At 43.1% G+C, this 25,102-nt stretch overlaps 2 protein-coding genes across 6 annotated transcripts in view; one reads left to right on the forward strand and one right to left on the reverse strand.

Moving 5' to 3' along the window:
• The first annotated feature begins 6,937 nt into the window (after positions 1 to 6,937).
• Positions 6,938 to 25,102, forward strand: part of STXBP1 (syntaxin binding protein 1) — a 78,591-nt gene continuing 60,426 nt past the window's right edge. For 4 of the 5 annotated variants that reach the window (XM_069476828.1, XM_069476829.1, XM_069476832.1 and 1 more), the window contains exon 1: positions 7,305 to 7,466. In XM_069476828.1, coding sequence (XP_069332929.1) covers positions 7,430 to 7,466 — 37 coding nt within the window. In that variant the 5' untranslated portion in view covers positions 7,305 to 7,429. Of the gene's footprint in view, positions 7,077 to 7,304; positions 7,467 to 25,102 lie in introns of those variants that run through there. The other variant, XM_069476831.1, reaches the window with a different exon arrangement.
• Positions 23,759 to 24,577, reverse strand: LOC138387992 (dolichol-phosphate mannosyltransferase subunit 1-like). Its single transcript, XM_069475270.1, has 2 exons — positions 24,082 to 24,577; positions 23,759 to 24,024 (listed from the first exon to the last, which is right to left on the reverse strand). Exons 1-2 carry the CDS (start codon positions 24,575 to 24,577, stop codon positions 23,759 to 23,761), a joined length of 762 nt encoding a protein of 253 aa, XP_069331371.1.

The raw sequence follows: 25,102 nt of genomic DNA on the forward strand, positions 1-25,102 counted from the left end.
GGCAGGCACGTGTGGAAGATTTATTGAATGTTAAACAGATAAATAAATAAACGTCACTTCTATATTTGAAAACCTTCCATGGTTGCTCATGGAGGGATGAACCAAGTCCCAACCACAGGGCACTGCTTCCTACCTCCATCCTCTCCTCTCACATGCCAGGGTCTAAATCCTGGTTCTGTCACTTATTGGCTACGTGATCCTGGACAAATGGCTTGGTCTCCTCATCTGTAAAATGGGAATAATATTATAATAGCAACTATCTCATTGGGTGAGTCTGAGGCGGAAATGAGTCGATATGTATAAACAGCTTGGGATGGCACTTGGGGGCACACAGCACGCCCCATATGTGCTCGCTGACGTCATTGTCATCATCATTGTTATTTCCATTCCACTGGGGATGGGGAGTCACCTGGCTGTGTGCAGTGGGGAGGGGTCTGGTGGTCTGACTGCCCCTTTTCTTTACCAATCCTTGGTGTCTGGCTCCACCCTTCATTCCCCACTTTAGTACACTTTTGTTACTATCTCTGATCTCCCATTGCCCCTTTTCTGTTCTTTGTGTATTGGTAGATTTAAACATTTCCTAATTACTTCGATATTGTTTTAGTGAGGTTTCAGGAGGAAGAGGAAGAGGAATCCACCTTATATGATCAGACCTATTTTATTCTCTCTCTGTTTTTTGTTGTTGTTGTTCTTTCCTTTTTTTTTAGAGACAGGGTCTCACCCTGTCACCAGAAGTGCAGTGGTGTAGTCAGTTCACTGCAGCCTCACACTCCTGGGCTGCAGACATCCTCCCGCCTTGGCCTCCCAAAGTTCTGGGGTTATGTGCATAAGCCACCATGTCCGGCCAGATCTATTTTTCTAAAAAAATTCTGAAGCAAAAAATAGCAAAACATTAACTGTTCTTTATGCTTGGGGAGGGGCACATTCGCTTTATTACTTTTCTGTGTTTTTTAAATGTTTCTTTTTAAAAAAGAGGAGAGATTTCCCCCTATTTTTTCTTTAAGCTTCTTTGACACCAGTACCCTGTGGTTCCTCTAGCCTTCCCTTTCCTTTCTGTGGTCTTCCCTGCAGTAGGAGCAGTCCACACTTTGGGAAGTTCGGAGCATGGGCTCCCTCACCTCTCAGCCAATTGTCACCTGTCTGCACCCTGACTTTTGTCCACGTCACCAGTGACCTCTCCACTGCCACATCCACTGGCATTTTCCATTTATTTATCAGAGGTCTGGGGCACGAGGTGCAGTCAGCTATCCCATCTTCCTGCACTCCTGGCCCACCCCCTACCTCTGTGGCCATTTTCCCTCTGCCTCCTTCTGGCATCCACTCCCTCTGCTCAGCCTTACTCTGGAGTGTTTCCTGGGGTCCTTCATATGACCACTACTCTCCTCATTCCCCAGCCCTCGGGTCATCTCAGCCACTCTTCCCGGCACCATGCACATCCTGTGTACTGAAAGGATGCCCAGATCCCCCTGACTTTGCTCTTGACTTTGAATTCATATCCAACAGATTCTCAATGAAGCCTTGCCTGTTCCTCTCCTTAAAATGCAAACTCCCCTCTACCCCCGAGCTCCTGATCACCAGACCCAGTGCCCAGGATAGTGCCCAGCACATAGTACGTGCCCAATAAATATTGCTAAATGCCACCACACCACACTTTGCCTATGCAAGAGGTACCCAAACATGGCAGCCTTTATGTCTCTGTAATTTTTTCATAGCACTCCTAGGCCAAAAACTTAACTGTTCTATTTCCTCCTCCTCCTTTCCCCCCCCCCCTTCTTTGCCCTTCTGCATGGGATGACACAGCAAGAAGGCTCTTACCAGATGCCTGCACCTTGATCGTGGACTTCCCAGTCTCCAGAACTGTGAGACATTTCTGTTCTTTGTAAATTACCCAGTCTCTGGTATTCTGTTATAGCAGCACAAAACGGACTAAGACACCACAATTACTTAACGGGATATGTGCACCTTCTTAAACCTTGGAATCACATCAGATACTAACACTCTCATTTGCTGTTCCACACTGATTTTCATGAGTTATTAGCTTTTATGACATTAATTGCCGAAAACTCAGTTTTACAGATATCACGTCATAGAAATGAATGTAGTATAGCCGAATGTTGAAACTGTGAACTGTTTCTAGCTAGTAGTTTTTTTTTTTTATTTGTTTGTTTTTTGAGATAGAGTCTCACTCTGTCACCCGGGCTAGAGTGCCGTGGTGACATCATAGCTCACAGCAACCTCCAGCTCCTGGGCTCAAGTGATCCTCCTGCCTGAGCCTCCTGAGTAGCTGGGACTACAGGCGTGTGCCACCATGCCTGGCTAATTTTTTCTGTTTTTAGTATTTTTAGTGGAGATGGGGTCTCGCTCTTGCTCACGCTTGTCTCAAACTCCTGATCTCAAGCAATCCTCCTACCTTGGCCTCCCAGAATGCTAGGATTCCCATATTTCTTTATTTTTTAAAATCAGATGACACCAGCTTTAAGCCCCCATTGGCTGAGGGTCACTGAGACATCTAACATCTGACATTTTTTTGGGTGGCTCCTCCTTGTCCCTGGGTTTGTACCAGGACTGTGGGGCTTACACAGTCCATGCCAAACGGAACTGCCCACATCAGCTGCTCTCAGAGGCTTCCATTATAGTGCTCATATATAGTGCTCACCATATAGTGGTCCATGCAAAAGCAGCTGGCCTTACTGGCTATATCTGCTGCCCCAGAGCCAGGCTGAGCAACAGGACCTCTCTCATGGCTCTAGAGGCTGAAGGGAAAGGTTGGTGCCCGGGCATGCTCATCACCACACCACAGTCCAAGGCCTGCCCACGGGGGCTCTGTGTGAGTGGGGACACCAATGCCTTTCTGGGAACCTGCTCCTCCTTCTCATCCTTAGGGGACTCTAACTTTTCCCATTGGGAGGAAGTATTCCAGTTCCCCAGAGTTTGCATGCAGGGAGTCTGGAGGACAAATGTGGCCCTCAGATGTGTTTTGTTTGGCCAATGTGATGTTATTAACATTTTTAAAAAACCCATAGCAACATTTAAACATTGGGAGATGTCACATATTTTCTGCAATCTGGACCCTCAGTTACTGCATGTAAACCACTGGCTGGAGCTGAGCAAGGACTGCCCCTCTGGGCAAGTCATGCACTCTGCAGTTGGCCACATCTGTATGTTACCTCTGCCTGGACCCTGAAGTCCTTTGATCTTGAGACCCTGGCCTGGGTTTTTGAAAACAAAGCCTTTTTGATATTGCATCCTGACCTCAAACACAAAAAAAACTCTGTTAACTCACTCTTTTTTTTTTCTTGAGACAGAGTCTCGCTCTCTTGCCCGGGCTAGAGTGCTGTGGCGTCAGCCTAGCTATCCTTCTGCCTCAGCCTCCCGAGTAGCTGGGACTACAGGCATGTGCCACCACGCCCGGCTAATTTTTCTATATATATATTTTAGCTGTCCATATAATTTCTTTCTATTTTTAGTAGAGACGGGTCGCTCAGGCTGGTCTCGAACTCCTGAGCTCAGACAATCCGCCCGCCTCGGCCTCCCAGAGTGCTAGGATTACAGGCATGAACCACTGCGCCTGCCTGTTAACTCATTCTTGAAGGCAAGGATGTCCCAAGCTCAAGCATGCCAAGCCCAGCTACTCTTTTGTGCCCCAGGTGGGGGGGAATGGCCAGGGGGTGACAGCAGTAGAGAAAATTACTTGTTCATCTATCAGCAAATAAGCAAGGCATGGACTGAACTCTCCATAACTCACACATATTTATTTAGCACTGATTTAATTCAGCTTCATGGTGTGTCATTTTTAACAATGATATTAATAGCTAACAGTCACTGGATCCTTACCAGGTTCCCAGTCCCGGGTAAAATACCTTATAAATACTATCTTGTTGAATTCTTTAGAAATTGCTCCGAATCAAATAGCTCAGCGGCCAGGAGGAGGGGGTGGGGATGAACATGGTAAACAGCAGCTGACGATGCAGCTCAAAGGCAGAAGGGAGGTAGGTGCAAGCCCGAGAGTCGGAGAAGCGGCCCAGATTCTGGCCCCAGGGCTCTCCTACAGGCCCCAGGTGTGTGGAGGACTCAGTGGGTTCCGTCGAGGCCACCGCACTCGGCTGTTTCTCTCCCTCTGGTTCTCTCCACTGCTATTTTTGGCTCCTCTGTCTCCTCGATCTCGGTCCCCCCAGGCCGCTGCCTCTCAATCTGGACTCATCCCTAGCCTCTCCCCGCTCGCATCTGCAGCCATTCCCACACCTGGCGCGCTCCCCGCAGCCACGTGACGCGCTCGTAAACCGCAGGACTCTTCCCACCTACGCCCCCAGCCTGGCAGCCCGCACCCGGCTCTGCAGAGGCTGCAGGCCGCGCATGCGCAGCTCCGGGCGCACCTGCGCGCCGGCCGGCTCTGGCTATAGGCCAGCCCTGCGCATCCTGGGGCAGCGCTGGGCCCCGGCGGCTGCGGGCCGTGGATCTGTCTGGGCCCAAAGTCCGAAGGGATTCGGGTTCTCATTGTTGATATGCTCCCAATGAGCTGGCCGCCCAGCCAAAGCCTCTCCTTAGGTCAAAGCACTGGGGCTGTGCCCTCGGCGCAGGACGTTCTCCCCTGGGCATCAGGAAGTCAGAGCGCGAGTCTCAGGTCAGTGCTTAGAGCCATGTGATCTTGGACAAGTGACTTGATCTCCTTGTGCCCCAGGAAAATGGGGATAATAATAGCATCCACCTCACAGGGCTGTAGTAAGAATCCAGTGAAAATTCATGAGAGCTCTTTGCCTCGTGTATCAAACTCTCAGTAAAGGCAAATAAAGAACACAGGGCAAAGGGTACCATGTGATAGCTGAGGGAGGATTTCACCCTTTTGTGTAGGTCATCTCGCTGGCTCCTCAGAGTCAGGCTACTGGAGAGGCCTGGAGGTTTTATTTGTCCCTGTTTCACAAATGGGGAAACCAAGGCTCAGAGATGTCAACAGATCTCCAACCAAGTCTTGGATCCATATCCAGGGTGATTCCAACCCAACACTCCAGAGTCAGGGGTTCCTAGGCGAGTTTCATAGTCTGTCTCCGACTTGCTCTTTCAACCATCCCATTTAACATCCGTTCTGATTTTTGCCATCCCCAGTGAACATCTCAGGTACACTCTACAGGAAGGATTTCTTTTTTGGGTCTTCCTTCTGCAGAAAATAAGGAGCTGCTATATTTTATTTGTTGTGAGCTTTTAGGAGGTCCCTGTACATGGATCCCAGGCCACTCAGGAGTCCTAGAGCCCTGCAACAAGGCCTACCCCTAAGGGGTCCTCCCTCCCACCCTACCCGGCAGGCTTCCTCCCCGCTAGTCACACTGGCTGCTCTCTGTTCCTGGAAGAGCCAAACTTCTTTCTGCCGCTGAGTCTTTGCACTTACTGAATATCTGCCTAGACACTCTCCCAGTCCCCTCTTGGCAGCTTTTCACTCATCTCAGGAGGCCTGCTCTGACTCCATCCCAGCTGGTCCCCTGGGCCAGGTGCTCCGTTATCCACTTTCACAACCACCTCTGTGTCTGCTTCAGCACTTGTCAGATCAGTAACTCAACCTGTGTGTGACTCCTTGAGTCCTCTCTGTCTCCTTAGCCAGATACCAGCTGCTTGAGGGCAGTCGTCTCCATCTTACAGCACTCAATAAACCCTTGTCGACCCACTGACTGTATGAATGATAAAAGGAGCCCTTAGCCTTCCCTACCCCTTGGCCACTAAGGAATTTTCCAGCTTCTAATTTATATTTGCATGGCAGATGCAGAAGCCAATGGAGTCTCTGCTGACATATGCCAGCTGGCAAAGGAGGGAGCATGTGGCATCACAAGTGCATCCTAGGTACCCCCACATTGACACATTATCTCCTCCTGCTCCAAATGCACCCAGAGCCTATCAATATGTTTCCCAGGCAGGACTGAGACATGAAGAGATGACACATTAACTCTTTCTCTCTCTGTGAAGACATATGAAGATTCTATTGGGGTAGATCAGGGTAGGGGTAAGAAAATGGTCAAATCATGTGGCCTCTTGTCCTGGTCAGCCACCATTCGATGCTGTGACTTTGGAAAATTCCTCCTTAGTCCTCAGCTTCTTTTCTTGTTGCTCAGTATAAACTAATGGTTCAGAATTCAGATTCTAGAATTGGATCTTTCCTTTGTCACTAACAAAGCTCTTATTGTTTCTGAATCTCAATTTCCTCATCTGTACATTATTACATTTCTTAATATGAAGAAAAGAACTGAGCTCATAGAGCTGTTCCAGACATTTAATGAGTATTCATTGATTTTATTACTACGAGCTCTCCTGTCCTTTGTGATTTTTAATTTGATCAACGTGTTTGTTTTTCTCTGACACAAAAGCAAGCCCTGCCCCCTATTTCAAAAGGAACATCTCCCATCAACAAAGCCTGATGAAAACTGACCTGGGACCACTTCGGTAAATGTGGACTCCAGGAAGGAGATACTGAGACCAGAGTCGGTACCACAGTATATTCCTATCAGATTTGGGAGGTAGAAACTTCTAGACTCTGAGCACCCCAAGACCAGGATCAGAATCTGTCTTGTACGCAATTATAGCTCCAGTGCCCACAGTAGCGGCTTACTCATAGTAGTGGGAGAATAATAAATATTAGCTAACGAATGATACACAGCCTGACACAAGTCTAGTGCTTTTTCCAGTATCTCTGAACTTCAGTTTTTTCATCTGAAAATGAAGATTAAAACCAATGCCCAGTTATTGTGAGGATTTAATAAGATGATGCCTGTAAGGCACAGAGCTAGAAGCGCAATGAGAGCTCAGTAAATGGTAGATCTATGGATCCAGGTACCTGGAGAGATAAGAGAGGGTGTCGATGTACCCCAGGTTACGCTGTGGCTGGGGGTGGGTAGTACTGGTGAGAGATCTAGCCTGCGAGCTCCTTCTGTGGGCAGGGAAAAAATGGAAGGCTCCCAGGAAGAGGAAAGACGGGACCAGAGCGGAGTTTCAGAAAGACCGAGCTTGTCAGTAGCCTGTGGCCGGGGACGCGAGTGCTGAGCCGGCAACTGAAGGGACTTTAGGACCCTGCGCCACGGACGCGCGCGGCGCCTGAGGTGAGGAGGAGGGAGACGCTCCCGCACCAGCCAGGGGTCGCCTTGCTCCCGGCCGCATCCCAGAGGGCGGGGCCGGACCCCGGGCCGCAGTGCGATTGGCGGAGGCGCGCGGGTGACGCTACCGACTGGCGCGAGGCCCCGCCCCTTCCCGGCCCCGCCCCCGCGCGCGCCGGCGGCTGGCAGCCTCGCTCTGGTTCGCGCCGCGCCCCCGCGCCGAGTCCGCGCATCAGTCGGTCCCGAGCGCGGCTGCGGGGCGGTGAGCTGCAGCCAGCCGAGCGCGCCGACCCAAGGAGGCGGCGGTGTCCGCGGGCGTCGCGTGAGGAGGGTCGGAGCTCGGAGACTCGCGCAGCGCCATGGCCCCCATTGGTCTCAAAGCCGTGGTCGGGGAGAGTAAGTGCGGTGGGGGACCCTCCCGCAGGCAGGGGCTGCGACTGCCCAGGCGAGCCCGGCGCGGTACCTGCCCGCAGCGTCCCGGCCTCCGCGGCCGGCGGTTCACCCCCTTCCCTCGGCCGGAGGCCCCTGGCCTGCAGGGTCCGGTTATTCAGGCGCCGCCCTCCCTGGAGGCAGGTCCCTCCCGGCAGCCCGGCCCGCTCCCCTCCGCTGTCCGCTTCCCGCGTGCCCCTTTCCCCCATCCCTCACCTTTCACCCCTCCCCTCATCCCGTCCCTTCTCCTTCAACCCATGTCTTCCTCCATCGCCATCCCTCCATTCCCTTTTTACCTCTATCCCCTTTCGCGTCCATCACTCACTCCATCCCTCCCTCCCCCTGTCCCCCGTTTTTCTCCCCTGCTCCCCATCCCTCCCGCTTCACCCCATCCCCCAATCCCTCTTCCTCCCCCTCTACCTCCGGCACCCCGTCCCCGCCCCTTCACCCCGCCTTTACCCCCTGCAGCCATCCCCTTTCCCCGCACCCCCGTTCTTCTGCACCGTCGTTGCGTTCGCCCCCATTTCCCCTCTCCCCTCCCGTGCCGTCTTTATTCCCTGAGCTCCCTCCTTCCACTCCTTTTTCCGTCTCCAGCCCCTCCTTCCTTCCCACCCTCCTTGGTGAATCGTGACGAGCGAAATCCCGGCCGCGTCCTCCTCCCCTGCCCTCCCCGCGCGGGCCGCCGAGCCGCGGTCCCGGCTGCGGAGACCTACCTGGGAGCGGCCGGGCGCGCTCGGCCGGGGCGGAGACGCGTGTTTTCCTGAGGCTTAGCTCAGCGAGGCGGAGGCCGCCTCACTCCTCCCCTTCCCGGGGCTCGGCTTCAAGGGCGGGGTCTCATCAGGGTCCAGAACCCTCTTAGATCGCTCGGGAGATGAGGGAAGCCTGGGTGTCAGCTGGCGGGGCGGCCCTGCCCTGCACCGCAGTCTGCAGTCTCGCTGTTTGCCGGACTCAGCCCGCCTGGCGGACCGTTTCGGGCGGCTCAGACCGCTGCTGCAGGGAGGAAACGGTTGTTTATGGGTTTGGATGAAAGGCATAACATGAATGGATTTTAAAAAGTGGGTGATGGTGGGTGTCGGCGGCCAAATGAGGGCTGATGTTGGGTAATATTTGGAAAACGGCTTCCTCAGTTCTAAAAAAGATTGGTGACGTGGAGAAAAATAGTGCCTCTTTAATATTTTGGCTGTTTCTTTATAACAAAAAAATGTGTAAGGATTGCTGTGGCTTTTGTTACCTCTTTTGGGATTAAGAGAAAATTAAGACTGGGCTCATCTCTAGGAGAGGATAAGAAAGGAAAAAATAAAAATGGTGGAAATTTACGGTTTCCTTTCTAGTGATTCTTTCCGATTATAGCTCATGCTCTCTCTCTTTTTGCTGTAAATGCTTTTGGCTGTGTAGGGTATTATTGTGAGCATCAGAATGATTTTGTTTCTCCTTCCCATTCTTTTCATTGATATATAGGAAATATTCTTACTGAGGAATCTTTTTGTACAACTTTACCTGACCTATTGCATCAGAAGAAAAATTATTGTAAAAACTGAACTCCGAATAAATAATTTTTTATACCCCTTTCCCCAAATAAATAATTTTTTAAAAGTGCTCACTTGCATCACTCATTGCTGCAAAAGGCACAGACAACAGTCCTTACACATTTTTTGTTATAAAGAAATAGCCAAAATATTGAAGAGGCTCTATTTTTCTCCACATCATCAATTTCTTTTAGAACTGAGGAAGCTGTTTTCCAAATATTACCCAAGATCATCCCTCACTCTGCTGCAGCCGACACCCACCATCACCCATTTTTTAAAATCCATTCATGTTGTGCCTTTCATCCAAACCCATAGACAACCGTTTCCTCCCTGCAGTAAAGGCTGGGATACTTGTACCCTCTGTTTTCTAAGGAGAATCAAAGTATTTAGAGCTGGGAGGACCTACAGGGATCTTCTGATATCAGCAGTCTCTTTTTACCCCTGGGAAAGAAGTGGAGACTTGGAGCAGTTAAATGACTTGCCAAAGTCAGTGTTAATTAATATTTTAAAACCTGGTGTCCGTTTCTTTGCAAGACTAGAAAAAAACCCAACTTTCTTCATTGTTCTATATATACCATTTCTTTCTAATGCCCTTTTAAAGGGTTTTGAAATATGGAATGGCATGTTACATGTTACATTCTTTAAAATATTATATTTAAATACCAGACACTGAAGATCAAACCCTCAAGTGTTAAAGAAATCAAGTTTTTGCATCTTTTTGTCAGGACCCTTATTCATGCAGGTGGCTCCTTAATCCCCCTCTCTTACCTATTCTAGAAGCAGGCATACAGAGTTAAAAAAGAAAATTAATATACAATATGGCCAAAATTTATTTTCAGAAATAAAGCAAAGCCACTGTATACAAAAATAAAGCCAAACTAATTTTACATAAAATTGGTGAATATGTGAACAATTTTCTATTCCTATAACATTGAGTTAGGTATAAATTTTGGGAGAAAATATCATTGCAGTCCTTGTCAGTAACACAGATCAATTCTGGCTCGTAATCTTGGATGGAGTTTCTAGCTTTGCTTTTTTCTTTACAAAATAAAAGTAAAGATGTTTTTTAACCTCTCTGCACCAGTTTAAATGTCATCTTCACAACTGGTCTTCACAATCTGAATTAACAACCCGTAGTCACTGTTTATCATATTTTTTCATGATAAATGAAAATGTTTATTTTCTTCTTAACAATTAAAATTATCTGAAATGATCTTGTTCAGTTTCTTTTTCTCTTTTTGGTAGTTGATTGTTTCATCCACTTGAATGTTACTTCCATGAGAGCAGGGTGTTTATCTGACGTGGTCTGGTGCTAAGAACAGTGGCTGGCTCAAAGTCTTCATAATAAGTATTTGTTGAATGAAAGATGTGAAAGAGAACAAGATAAATGTAGTTTTGGGCTTCTTATCCTTTCTGTGTTGAGTTTATTAAGTGGCGAGTAGCTACAGGTACAACAAAAGAAGAGGTGGGTTAACTTTAGCTGTTCATTCAACAAACATTTGTTCAGAGCCTCCGAGGAACTATAGGGATACAGAGATAAGTAAAACCTGGGATCGCTTTCATGCTGTTGTGACAAACATAGACAATTAGGGGAAGTTTTCCCTGTCACATCTCCAACACACTTAGGGTATACTCAGTGAGGGTATACTCAGTGTATTGCACTTATTTGTTGGTCTTGCCCATCCAGATTATAAGTTTCTTCAGGGGAGAGTAGGACCTTGTTATATTCATATGTCTATCTTCAGTGCATGAATTAGTGCCTGGCACTCCATTAATGTTAAATGAACAAAAAGTATAAAGTATAAAAATTAAGAGGAAGGGCTCTGGAATTAGACTACCTGGGATAAAAATCTGACTCATTACTTAGTAGCTGTGTGACTTTGGCAGTTAATTGTATCTTTTTGTGCCTCAATGTTTTCATCTGCAAAATGGGTAATAATAGCACCTATCTTGTGGAGTTTTATGAGTATTCAGTGAGGTGATACAGATAGAGCATTTGGCTCTGTTCTTGGCACATAATAAATTAGGTAAATATTATCAATATTAAAAAATCTAGGCCGGGCACGGTGGCTCACGCCTGTAATCCTAGCACTCTGGGAGGCCGAGGCGGGAGGATTGCTCGAGGTCAGGAGTTCAAGACCAGCCTGAGCAAGAGCGAGACCCCGTCTCTACTAAAAATAGAAAGAAATTATATGGACAGCTAAAAATATATATAGAAAAAATTAGCCGGGCATGGTGGCACATGCCTGTAGTCCCAGCTACTGGGGAGGCTGAGGCAGGAGGATTGCTTGAGCCCAGGAGTTTGAGGTTGCTATGAGCTAGGCTGATGCCATGGCACTACAGCCTGGGCAACAGAGTGAGACTATCAAAAAAAAAAAAAATCCATAGAGGTCAGTAAAAGTGTTAGGGGATTTGGCAAAGAGATAGACTTCCTCTGTCCCTTGAAGCCATGGTTTTGGGGGAGAAAGTGGAGTCTTGGATAAAGTTCTTGAAGAAGGTACAGATGAACAAGAAAATGGAAGAATCAAATTGAAGAATATATGGACAAATTTATAACCAGACTTCAACTTGCTTCCAGTTCTACTTAGTTCTTTACTTTTGACTCTGATATTGTTTTCCTCTATGAATTGTAGTTTTCTGCTCTCTACTTTGCAAGGAGTTTGTAAGAGAAAGGAGAATTGCATTTTTTTCCTGGCAACTATATATGCTAATATCTGATATTTCTATCATGTAAATCCATATTATAGTGCAGAGTTTACCCCATTCACTGAAGTTTTGTCAGTGTGTTACAAAGATGTAAGAATTCCAAGGTGTACTATGTTTTTCTTATTTCCTAGCCATTACCAATTTCTCCTCGTGTTCTTTTAAAAGAATCACATTCTTTTAAAAAAGAATGTGGTTTTAATTTGTGGATTAAATACATACCTTTGTCAGATGGGGCCATGATTCATAGGATGTGTCAGAAGTTGAGAGGTCACCTAGATTGAAGCAATCTTCATTCTTCAATTTTTTTTTTTTTTTTTTGAGACAGAGTTTTTTCTGTTGCCAGGGCTAGCTGAGTGTAGTAGCATCATCATCATCATAGCTCACAGCAACCTCAAACTCCTGGGCTCCAGTGATCTTCCTGCCTCAGCCTCCCAAGTAGCTGGGACTACAGGCATGCGTCACCACCCCTGGCTAATTTTTCTATTTTTTGTAGAGACAGGAGTCTCACTCTTGCTGGGTCTGGTCTTAAACGCCTGGCCTCAAGCAATCCTCCTGCCTGGGCCTCCCCATTCATTCTTATACTTTTTAAAGTGTTAGGCCGGGCGCGGTGGTTCACGCCTGTAATCCTAGCACTCTGGGAGGCCGAGGCGGGTGGATCGCTCAAGGTCAGGAGTTCGAGACCAGCCTGAGCAAGAGCGAGACCCCGTCTCTACTAAAAATAGAAAGAAATTACATGGACAACTAAAAAAATATATATAGAAAAATTAGCCGGGCATAGTGGCGCATGCCTGTAGTCCCAGCTACTCGGGAGGCTGAGGCAGGAGGATCGCTTGAGCCCAGGAGTTTGAGGTTGCTGTGAGCTAGGCTGACGCCACGGCACTCACTCTAGCCTGGGCAACAAAGTGAGACTCTGTCTCAAAAAAAAAAAAAGAGTTAAAATGTTAGAGACCTTTGGTTAGCATACAGATAACAAGTATGGTTTTGAACTATATTAAATGTATGTTGTATTTTTTCCATTTTTTAAATTAAAGTAAAATTTGTATGTAGTAAAATTCACTCTTTTTAGTGAACAGTTCACCAAATGCAGCCCTTACATGTAGTCATGTAACTACCACCATAATCAAAATACAGAACGGTGCCGCTACTCCCGCAGATTTCCTTGTGCTGCCCCTTGGTAGTCAGTCTCTCCTCCCATCCCCAGCCCCTGGCAACCACTGAACTGTTTTCTCTCCGTATAGTTTTGCCTTTTCCAGAATGTTTTATCAATGAAATCATATAGTATGTAGCTTTTTAAATAACTTCTTTCACTTAACATAATGCATGTGGGATTTGTTCATGTTGTGTATATCTGCAGTTTATTCCTTTACATTACTGACTACTATTGTGTTGTCTGGATATTCTACACTTTGTTTACCCCATCCCCCAGCTGAAGGACTTTTGAGTTGTTTCCAGTTTAGGGCAATTATAAATGAAGCTTCTATAAACATTTAAACACAGGTTTTTGTGTGAACATACCATTTGACTGTATAAATACCTAGGAGTAGGATTAATGGGTTATGTGATATGTGTATATTTAACTTCGTAAGAAGTTACCAAACTGTTTTCCAAAGTGGCAATATTATTTTGCATTCCCAGCAGCAGTGTATGATAATTCTCATCCTTGTCAGCACTTGGTATTTTAGGCATTCTGATAGGTAATGGTATTTCATGGTTTTAATTTGCATTTGTTAAGCTTTTTTTGTGTGTGTGAGACAGAGTCTCACTCTGTTGCCTGGGCTAGAGTGCCATGGCGTCAGCCTAGCTCATAGCAACCTCAAACTCCTGGGCTCAAGCGATCCTCCTGCCTCAGTCTCCTGAGTAGCTGGGACTACAGGCATGCACCACCATGCCCGGCTAATTTTTTCTATATATTTTTAGTTGTCCGGTTAATTTCTTTCTATTTTTTGGTGGAGACAGGGTCTCACTCTTGCTCAGGCTGGTCTCGAACTCCTGACCTCGAGCGATCCTCCCACCTTGGCCTCCCAGAGTGCTAGGATTACAAGGCGTGAGCCACCACGCCCTGCCTTGTTAAGCATTTTTTTTTCCAAGAATTTCTGTATATCTTCTTTGGTGAAGTGTTGGATTGTTTTTTTACTGTAGAGTTTTGAGAGGTCTTCGTATATTCTGGATGCAAATCCTTTACCAGATATGTGATTTGCAAGTATTTTCTCAGTCTGTGGCTTGTCTTTTCATTCTCTTAACACTGTTTTTCAAAGAGCAAGGACTTCTTAATTTTGACGAAGTACAATCTATCAATTTTTTTCTTTTATGGATTGAGTTTTTGGTATCCTATCTAAGAAATTTTGTCTAACCCGAGTTCACAAAAATTTGCCCCTAAGTTTTCTTCTAGAAATTTTATAGTTTTAGGCTTTACATTTAGTTTTTGACCCATTTTAAGTTAATTTTTGTACATTGTATGAGGTATGACCAAGGTTTACTTTTTTATTTTTGTATGTGAATGTCCAGTTGTTCCCGTACCACGTTGAAAAGACTGTGTTTTTTCCATTAAATTGTCTTTGTATCTTTGTTGAAAATCATTGGGCCACTTATAGGTAGTTCTATTACTAGACTCTCTGTTCTGTTCCATTGATCTATATGTAAGCTTTCACCAGTACCCACTCTTGTCTTAATTACTGTAGCTTTGAAGTAAGACTGGAAATCAGGTATTGTGATTCTTCCAACTTTATACCTAAATATTTATATAATACTTAGGTATAAATCTAGCAAAACATGGTCAAGATCCGTATGTTGTAAACTACAACTTTGTTCTTTTTCATAATTATTTTGGTGCATTTGCTTTTCCATGTAAGTTTTAGAATCAGCTTGTTGATTTCTGTTTAAAAAATCCTTTGGGGATTTTGATTGGAATTGCGTTGAATCTCTAGATCAGTTTGATGAGAATTGACATTTTAATAGATTTACTATTTTAGTTTCTTTATGAATGTGAATATCATAATTGTTAGCTTCACAAATAAAGGAGCAACTCCATGACAAGGAGAATTACACATGGTCTCAGGATATAAGGTCAATTTACAAAAATCAATTGTATTTCTATATACTGGTAATGAACAGTTAGAAATTGAGATTTAAAATAGTACCATTTACAGTGGAACCATAAAAAAAACTGTGAAATACTTAGGTATAAATCTAACAAAATATATTCCAGATCTGTATGTTGAAAACTACAAAACTCTGATGAAAGAAATCAAAGAAGGCATGAATATATTGAAAGATATACTGTGTTCACAGATTGAAAGAATATGTTACTTTTTTTTTTTTTAATGTGTTTTCAGTTCTCTTGGGTATATACCAAGGAGTAATTGCTGGGTCATATGGAACTTTATATTTAACTTTTTGAGGAATTGCTTTCCAAAGTAGCTATACCATTTTATATTCCCACCAGCAGAGTATGAGAGTTCCAATTTTACAATTCTCTCACCAACATTTGTTATTTGTATATTTCTGAGAAAGGGTCTGGCTCTGTTACCTGGGCTAGAGTGCAGTGGCATCATCATAGCTCACTGCAGCCTCCAACACCCGGGCTCATGTGATCCTCCAGCCTCAGCCTCCCAAGTAGCTGGAACTACAGGTGCAGGACACCATGCCCGGCTAAGTTTTCTATTTTCAGTAGAGACAGGATCTCACTCTTACCCAGGCTGGTCTCGAACTCCTGAGCTCAAGAGATCCTTCTGCCTCAGCCTCCTGGAGTGCTAGGATTATAGCCAGTGCTAGAATTACAGGCACGAGCCACCATGCCTGGCCTTTATGTATCTTTTTGATTATAGCCATTCTAATGGGTGTGAAGTGGTATCTCATTGTGGTTTTGATTTGCATTTCCCTGATGAAAAATGATGTTGAACATCTTTTCATGTGCTTATTGGCCATTTGTATATCTTTTCTGGAGCAATGTCTGTTTAGATCCTTTGCCCATTTTAAATTAGGTTATTGAATTTACATTGTTTTTTGAGTTACAGGTGTGAGCCACTGTGCCCAACCTCTGTATACTTTTGATAAGAGCTATTTTTATTATAACAATAGTGATTTCATACCTTTTTAGACAATTCTTTTAAAATTATTGTTGAGTAGTCCCATTGTCTTATTTCCCAGTTTATTAATTGAAAGTGTCATATTTTTGGACCTCCTCACCTTTTTAAAGGATTCTAATATGGTTTCCTCATCCTGGGAACCTCCCCATTCTTCAAGGCCTGTTCAGTACTATTTTTTCCAACAAGGCATTTCCCTCTCTCCTATCTGGAATAGAAATTTCTTCTTTAACTCTTCTGACGCCATTCAATTCTTTATTATGGCACTTACTGCATTCTGTATTAGGGTATAGTTACTTGTTACAAGTTTTTCTTCTGTGTTGAATCATAAGCTCCTTGAAGATAAGGACTGTGTCTTGTTCCTTTTGGCATTCCCTTTATTGCCTAGAACAGTTTGTTACACATGGCAGGCAAGAAATATCCATGGAATTAAATTGCATGTACATAGTATCTTCTCAGGTCCCGGACCCTTACAGGTTTTTCACAAATTTCTTAACATTATATGTTCTTGAACCCAAAGTTGATATCCTGCTGGTATACACTGGTTTGGCTGATGTTAAAAGATTGCATCAGTCTAGTTATTCAATGTATTAAAAAGAAGGAAAATAATTTAAAAAATAAAGTTAAAAAAAAAATACTGAAAATCCTCCGTACTAGTTGGTATGTAGTTGCTACCCTGAGCCCCTCATCTCCCTGATGTTCAGGTGCCTTTCTTGGGACCCCCTGGATATTCCATGATCCAGCAGCCAAAAAGACAATATCTGGCCCAACCGAAGTCTTCAGGGTCTTGCTCCTGTATAACAGCAGCATCCATTTGGATGGAGTGGTGCCTGTGTTTACTAGTTAAGTATTTAAAATATCACCTTTGCTTTATATCTATTCCACCTTCCTATTTAGTTCCTAGGAAAATGGTTACTTTTTTCCTCCACAACCACATCAAGGATAGTTTCCTAAGATAAGGAAACAGTATTATATTCCTAAATGTCTTTTTTTTTTTTTTTTTGAGACAGAGTCTCACTCTGTTGCCCAGGCTAGAGTGAGTGCCATGGCGTCAGCCTAGCTCACAGCAACCTCAAACTCCTGAGCTCAAGCGATCCTCCTGTCTCAGCCTCCCGAGTAGCTGGGACTACAGGCATGCACCACCATGCCCGGCTAATTTTTTCTATATATATTTTTTAGCTGTCCATATAATATCTTTCTATTTTTAGTAGAGATGGGGTCTCGCTCTTGCTCAGGCTGGTCTCGAACTCCTGAGCTCAAACAATCCGCCCACCTCGGCCTCCCAGAGTGCTAGGATTACAGGCGTGAGCCACCGCGCCCAGCCCTAAATGTCTTTAAAAAATTTATCTTGGAAGATGTATGGTAACATTGACTTTGGAATCAGGCAGATATGGGTTTTAATTTGGGAACAGTCATTACCTATTCATATCATTTAGGGCAAGTTAACCAATTCATTTGTAAAATTAGGATAATTGTGTTTAGTTTGCAGGGTTGCATTAGTTTGCAGGTGAGCATTAGAGATAATGTATATAAATTGCTAGTACAATGCCTAATATATATTAATGGTGGGTGATTATTTAAAATGGTGAGTATAGGCCAGGTGTGGTGGCTCACACCTGTAATCCTAGCAATTTGGGAGGCTGAGGCAGGAACATTGTTGAGGCCAAGAATTGGAGACCAGCCTGAGCAACATAGCGAGGCCCTATCTCTACAAAAAAATAGAAAAATTAGCCAGGTGCGGTGGTGCACACTTGTAGTCCCAGCTGCTTGGGAGGCTGAGGCAGGAGGATTGCTTGAGTCTAGGAGTTTGAGGGTGCAGTGAGCTATGATGACACTACTGCATGCTAGCCTGGGCAGCAGAGTGAGACCCTGTCTTAAAAAAAAAGAACAACCCAAAAAATGGTGGGTATATAGGTTGAGTATCCCTTATTTAAAATACTTGGGACCAGAAGTGTTTTCAGATTTTGGATTTTTTTCAGATTTTGAAATATTTTCAGTATACTTTGGTTGAGCATTCTTAATCCAAAATCCAAAATGGTCCAATAAGCATTTTCTTTTAGCATAATGTCGGCACTCAAAAAGTTTCAGATTTTGGAGCATTTCAGATTTTGGGTTTTCAAATTAGGAATGCTCAATCTGTATTTTAATTCCTATGTTCTTTTTTTTTTTTTTTTTTCCCCGAGACAATGTCTTGCTCTGTCACCCAGACTAGAATGCAGTGGTGTAATCACAGCTTACTACAACTTCTAACTCTGCTAATTTTTTAACTTTTGTAGAGATGGGCTACTATGTTGTCTATGCTCCTGGCCTCAAGAAATTCTCCTTCCTTTGCCTCCCAAGATTACAGGTGTGAGCCACCATGTCTGGCCATTAATTCCTATATTCTTTTATTATATTTATTTGGATTTTACCAATATGCTTTTTCAGTTACTGTCATAGCTGCCTACAGAGTTTTCATAATCAGTTTTCTTAATTTATTCTCTAATTTCCATTTTCTTCCTTTTTTATATCTTATAGTATGTGTATTTCTTTTTAAAGTATTAATATAATCCACCATGATTTCAGATGGGAAAGATAAAGCTCAAAAGTTTTTAAAAACTTATTCTTCTTTGTTGCCTCTAATTTTGAACTTAAAAAGAAATGTTTAATACTTGTCATTTTTAGTCTTCTGATTAGAAGACATCTCTTAGTTTTAATTTAACTGTATGAAATGAAAAATTCATTTATCGTGCTCTTGACACATGCTAGGCACTGGACAAGGAGCTAGGGCATGTAAAGGCATGGTCCCCATACGTGAAGGAGATGATAGAAACAAAAACAAACACAATACAAATAATTCCATAAGTGACCATGACTGAGAGCAGTTCTCATTTCTAGCCTACTTTAAAAACACATTCCTTTTTTAAAAGTTTATATATTAGGTTTCAGTATTTAATAGATGAATGAAAATTTCACCGTGTCTTCTTTTGAATCTGTACCTAAAATTTTTTTCTTAATGGATGTTTTGTATGCCAAAGAGGTAGAGACAATTTCTGGAAGCAATAATTTACTCAAGATTAAAATTCCAGTAATTCTGATGTCAGATGAAGGTGCTTATTTCCCTAAATTCTCCTAGTTGCATAAAAGTGTGACATGGACGGGTCACCCACAGAATTGTATTTAACTTTGAAGTGAAACAAATGTTCATATTTAAGTACCCTCCTCCCTGGAGACTGAGGCTATGCAATTAAATAGCCTCTTTCTCAATGTAAATGTTTTAGACTGGCACTTTTAAAAAAAGGACTTCCGTGATGATGTGTATTTTAAATGATGCTCCAGGGAAGGTTTAGGATGAAGGTGCGTAGTGGATTTGTGTAACAACTTACTTTGACTTTTAGACTTAGTTTTCTCTTTTTTTAACATTAAAAAATTATTATTCAGATATAATTCATATAACGTAAGCTTCACCATTTTAAAGTATAAAATTTAGTGGGTTTTAGTTTATTCACAATGTTGTGCAACCATCTCTAATACCTAATTTTAGAACATTTTCCTCACCCCAACAGGAAGGCTGTTATTAGATAGTCCCCATTCTGCCCTCCCCCCAGCCCTGGTAACTACTAATCTACCTTCTGTTTCCATGGATTTGCCCATTCTGGATATTTCATATAAATAGAATAGAATAAAATACAGTATGTGATTAATGTTCACAGTAACCCTATGAGAGAGGTGTTATTCCCTGCCCTGTACAGATGAGGACACTGAGGCACAGAGGCAGGGAACGTCCTCTGGGTCTGGCTTCTTTCACTTAGTATAATGTTTTCAAGGTTCATCCATGTTGTAATATGACTTAGGACTTCATGTCTTTCTGTGGCTGAATAATATTCCATTGTACAGATATACCACATTTTGTTTATCTACTCATCAGCTGATGGACATTTGGATTGTTTGGCTGTTATGCATGATGCTGCTCTGACATTTGTGTATAAGTTTTTGTGTGGATGTGTATTGTCATTTCTTTTCATTATATACCTAGGAGTAGAATTACTGGATTAGCTAGTAACTCTGCTTTTTAACTTTTAGGGGCACTGCCAAACTAAAGTTACCTCTTTTTACAAGTCAAATTTTGCCCTTATTTAGGGTCAAGTAGGATTCACAATGTATTAAATTATTAGGTAGTGAGAAAGTGCAAGTTTCAGTGTCTCTTGGCAGAGCTGTGACTGACCCAATATCATCCATGAGTCAAGGGCAGAACCAGGAATAGAATCCAGAGGGCCTGTCTGCCATAGGGATCCGGTACATATCTGGAATAATTTAGGCGGAAAAATCCTCTTCACTATCAAAAACCAAAGAGTAGAGGTTAAGAGTACAAGCTCTGCTGCCTGTGAGCCAGAACCCAAATCTGAGAAGGTGGATATTGACGAAGTCTGATGTCTCCAGCCAGACCACCCGGGTGCAAATCCTGCCACTGCCTCTTACCTGCGAGACCTGGAGCACATTCCCTGCTTCTGTGCCTCAGTGTCCTCATCTGTACAGGGCAGGGAATAACACCTCTCTCACAGGGTTACTGTGAACATTAAACAAGTTAACATATGCAAAGCACTTAGCATAGTGTTTGGCACTTGTTGAACAGTACATAAATATTTAATATTAACTATTACTAATAAAATAATAACAACTGACTCATAACTTTGAGGAATTATCCTAAACTCTTGGGGCTTCAGTTTCCTCAAGTTAAATAAGGCTAATGAGAATCATGGGATTATTGGGAGGATTAAATGACTCAAACTATCCAGGTTAGTGTGGCTGTTGAAGTAAATGAAAAAAAAATTAACTAACCAAATAAATAAATGATCCAAACCATGTGAAGTGCCAAGGACGGTGTCTGAAACCTAGTAAGTGATTGATACATTTAGTTTTTATTGTTGCAGTTTCATTCTAAGCAAAACAATAATTTTTAGAATTAGATTTGAAGTTCAAACCAATGGATCATAATCTCTAGCCCCATAAATATTGAAGCCACTGTGTAAGAGAGTCTGAATTGACTTGGAAAGTGCAAATTTCAAAGCTTTCTCTGTTGGGATATTTATGTGGGGAGGGCAGGTAGTGGGGAAGATTGATGAAAAGGAGGAGCATCTGCATAGGCTGAGTCTGACACCTCCCATCTCTCCTGCCTTCCACCTGTAATTTGGCGGGAGAGCTAAGTAGGTGACACCTGAACTCACCTCTCAGGGGCTGCTGAGCACCATGAGACGATGGGAGGAGTCTGAGTCCCCAGAGGAAGGTCCCTGTAGTCACTTCATCACCTTGTGGAAAAAATCAGGGCTAGAGAAGGAACCTTAGATTTTAATCAGTAAATAATCTGGGGAAAATGTTGGAGGGATGGATATGGAGTGAATTGTGAGAACATGTACGTTTGTCTTGACCAGTGATTCAGAACTTTTATGAATAGTTTTGGCTGTTAATTAGTTATTTTATTAGAAAGTGCATGGTCTAAAGGAGAGAGCTTCTCCTTGCTCAGAACATCGGGATGTCCAGCTTGTTCTGATACCAACACAATAACGAGCCCAAATGGATGGGAATGTTTCAGCCATTTTGGTTGGTAGCAGTCTTTCAGTGCAGGATTCTGGACCTTCTGAAGGTCTCCCTGGTGCTCAGGGATTGGTGGCCTTCCCTCCACCCCTTCTTCAAGTGGTTTGTGGGGACATCGAGGGGCAAGGTGGGCTGTTCTAGTCAAGAGAGATCAGCCTTTTGGAGCCAGAGAAACCTGGGGTTGAATTCCAGCCTTACCACTCATATGCAGTGTTAAGCTACTTAATCTGTCTGTGCCTGTTGCTTCATCTGTAAAATGGGACTAATTGTATCTACTTAGGACATTTGGCATTAGGAATAATGTATTTAAGTGACTAGGACATTGCCTGGCACATGGTAGGTTCTCAATAAATGGTTGTTCTTGTCACAACTGGAGGCTGGCATAAGCTGGCAAGCTCTTGGTGATACCCAGCCAGAACCAGAGATACATTCTCTGTGTTTTCCTTAATAATATTTTTTGAAACTTTTATTTTTAAAATTTTAAAAGTAGAGCTCCTTGTAAAGTTAAAAAAAGAAAATCAAATCACATAGAAGGGTGGAAAGGGAAAGTGCCTAGTTGCCGTTCCTGCTCTCCTCCTCCCTTTCCTACTGGCTCCTAGCCTGCTTCTGGCGGCTCTTTTTCTGTTCTGCGATAGGCAGCCCACAGATGGCCTTCAGTGGCCCCCACCTCCTGGTATTTGCACCCTGTGTAGTCTCTTCCCACCTGTGCCAGGGCTAGTCTGTGTGACTGACAGGATGCGGCCAAAGTGATGATACGTCACTTCTAAATGAGGTTGTAGAGACCGCAGCCTCCATCTCGGGTGTTCGGGCACTCGCTCTCTCTTGGGTCACTTCTCTGGGGGAAGCCAATTGCCATGCTGTGAGCAGCCCTGTGGAGAGGCCCAGGTTGCAAGGAACTGAAGTATCTGGCCAACAGTCTGCAAGAAAATTGAGACCCGCCAACAATAGGAGTGAGACTGGAAGTGGGTTCTTCAGCTCTAGTGAATTCTTGAGATAGTTGCACCCATTGATGTCTTGTTTTTTTTTTTTTTTTTTTTTTTTTTTTTTTTTTGAGACAGAGTCTTGCTCTGTTGCCTGGGCTAGAGTGTGGTAACGTCATCATAGCTCACTACAGCCTCCAACTCCTGGGCTCAAGTGATCCTCCTGCCTCAGCCTCCCACATGGCTGGCACTATAGGTGTGCCACCATGCCCAGCTAATTTTTTTATTTTTGTAGAGATGTGGACTTGCTGTTATTCAGGCTGGTCTCAGATTGGCCTCAAGTGATCTTCCCTCCTCGGCCTCCCAAAGTGGTAGGATTACGGATGTGAGCCACTGATGTTTTAACTATCACCTCAGAGAAGACAGACTGCATCAGAACCACCTAGCTAAGCCACTCCCAGATTCCTGACCCTCAGAATGTTTGCGATAATGAATGTTCATTGCTTGAAGTTGCTAAGTTTTGGTATAAATTGTTATGTACCCATAGATAATTAACATATGTCTTGTCTATTTTTATTTATTTTTTTCTTATGGATTTAAAGAAGCTCGTACGGATAGATAGATAAGAGAGATATTGGCCCTTTGTTATATGTTTCAGATATTTTTCAAGTTTGTCTTTAAATTTGTTTTTTGCTGTTTTTACTAAATGGAAGTAGTCATATCTGTCAGCATATCTTAATGCTTTCTATCATGTTTAGAAAACTCCTACTCAATAATATAAGGAAAGCTACCTATGTTGTCTTCTACCTTTATAATATTATGTCTTTAATCCCTATGGGATTTATTTTTGTGAATGTATGAAGTACAGAATTAAATTTATATCCCCCGTCAAAATCTAGCCAATTGTCTAAATATCATATGTTGAGTTTTCTTTTCTTTCCTCACTGATTTAAAATGCTACCTTGACCATGTACAAAATTCTCATATGGACCTGCTCTAAACTTCTGGTTCTATTTCATTGACTTTTTTTCCCCCTCCATCTGGAAGTACTACATTGTCTTGGTAACCATAGTTTTACAGTATGTTTTGGATCTGGTAGGTGAAATCTCCTGGTTTCTTTTTTTCAAAATTTTCTTAGCTCTTCTTGTCCTTTACCATTCCAAATGAATGTTGGGACTATTATAGGAATTTTATTAAATTTATAGGTTAATTTAAGGAGAATTGATATTTTTAAAAATTGAATCTTCCATAGAACAACATAGCATTCTTATATATTTATTAAGGTATTTTTATGTCATTCATGCAAGTTTTGCTAATTTTTTTTTTTACTTTAAAATAATTTAATTTGAAATAGTTTCTTCTGGAAAAAAAAAAGATTTGCATGAAATTTACCTTACCTTATGATTTATACTGTAAGAGTACATTTTATAAAAATCAGTAACCAGGCTTTACATTTAAATTGAAATGAACATAAATATAAATAATTTTCTTTTATGTAGTAGCAAAAGAGTCAATAATCCTTTCAAGAAAGAGACTATTTCATTTCTTCCCAACTTGGATTCACCATAAACTGGATCCACAAATGATATTGGAACCTCACCAATAGTATAATTCAACTGTCTCGCCCGAACAATCATCTCCATCTGGAAGACGTAGCCTTTAGAAACACATTTTTCTATTAATTTCTGTAGAACTTCTTTTTGGTATAATCTGAAATTTCCTGTTAAATCAGATGCTCCTGGTCTCAGCAAAATCTGAGTTATAAAATTGGCCCCACGGCTGATTATTTTTCTTTTCAAATCCCAGCCACATACACCTCCATTTCCTTTGTAGCGAGTTCCAGAGACAATATCAAAATTACCCTCCTTTTGCTTCCTAATGAATTCAGGAATAAATTTTGGGTGTTGTGAGAGATCAGCATCCATAATAATTATGTAGTTTCCTGTGGCATGTTTCATTCCATGAATATATACAGTTCCCAGCCCCAGCTTTTTCTCTTGTGGTCTTAGAAGAATTTTGTCTGAACCATAGATCTTCTCTAACTGTTCGGCAACATCTCTTGTTCCATCTGGGCTTCCATCATCTATGATTATAATTTCATAGTTGATTCCACTCTCGGAGAAGCTTTTCACCAGCAGCCACACGATGAGCGGCAGGTTCTCGCGTTCGTTGTAGGTGGGTAAAAGCACCGAATACTTGTCCTGTCGCAGATTGCGCACCTCCGGCTCCCGGCGAGACCCGGGAGGAGAGCGACTGGCTCCCAAGGAGGCCATGGCGGAACTGCCAAGTTTTGCTAATTTATTTTTTTTATTTCAGTATATTATGGAGGTATAAAAGTTTAGGTTACGTATATTGCCCTTGCCCCCCTTCCCCCCCAATCAGAGTTTCAAGCCTGTCCATCCCCTAGACGGTGCGCATCGCACCCGTTTATGTGTATATACACCCATCCCCACCCCCCTCATATCTGCCTGACACCCGATTAATGTTGCTAATTTCTTATTGGACTTATTCCTGGAGTTTGTTGTTCGCCTGCTATGGACAGCAGTGAGCTTATAGTCTTACAATTAGTACAGATAAGTTATTAATTACAATTGTGATAAGAATTACAAAAGAGGTCTGGGCATGGTAGCTCACACCTATAATCTCAGACCTTTGGAAGGTCAAGGCCAGAGGATCGCTTGAGGCCATGAGTTCAAGAACAGACTGGGCAACATAGCAAGACCCTATCTCTAAAAAAAAATTTAAAAATTAGCCCAGCATGGTGGTGCATGCCTGTAGTCCTAGCTACGCAGGAGACT

This window comes from Eulemur rufifrons, chromosome 7 (assembly GCF_041146395.1).
Source record: "Eulemur rufifrons isolate Redbay chromosome 7, OSU_ERuf_1, whole genome shotgun sequence".
In the NCBI taxonomy this organism is placed as follows: Eukaryota; Metazoa; Chordata; class Mammalia; order Primates; family Lemuridae; genus Eulemur; species Eulemur rufifrons.

Excerpts from the sequence above, each read along its gene's own strand:
- LOC138387992 (XM_069475270.1), bottom strand. The coding sequence starts at position 24,577 with ATGGCCTCCTTGGGAGCCAGTCGCTCTCCTCCCGGGTCTCGCCGGGAG. Across the intron at positions 24,025-24,081 it reads GAAAAGAAAAATAATCAGCC|GAAATTTCAGATTATACCAA; the intron begins GTGGGGCCAATT and ends CTGATTTAACAG.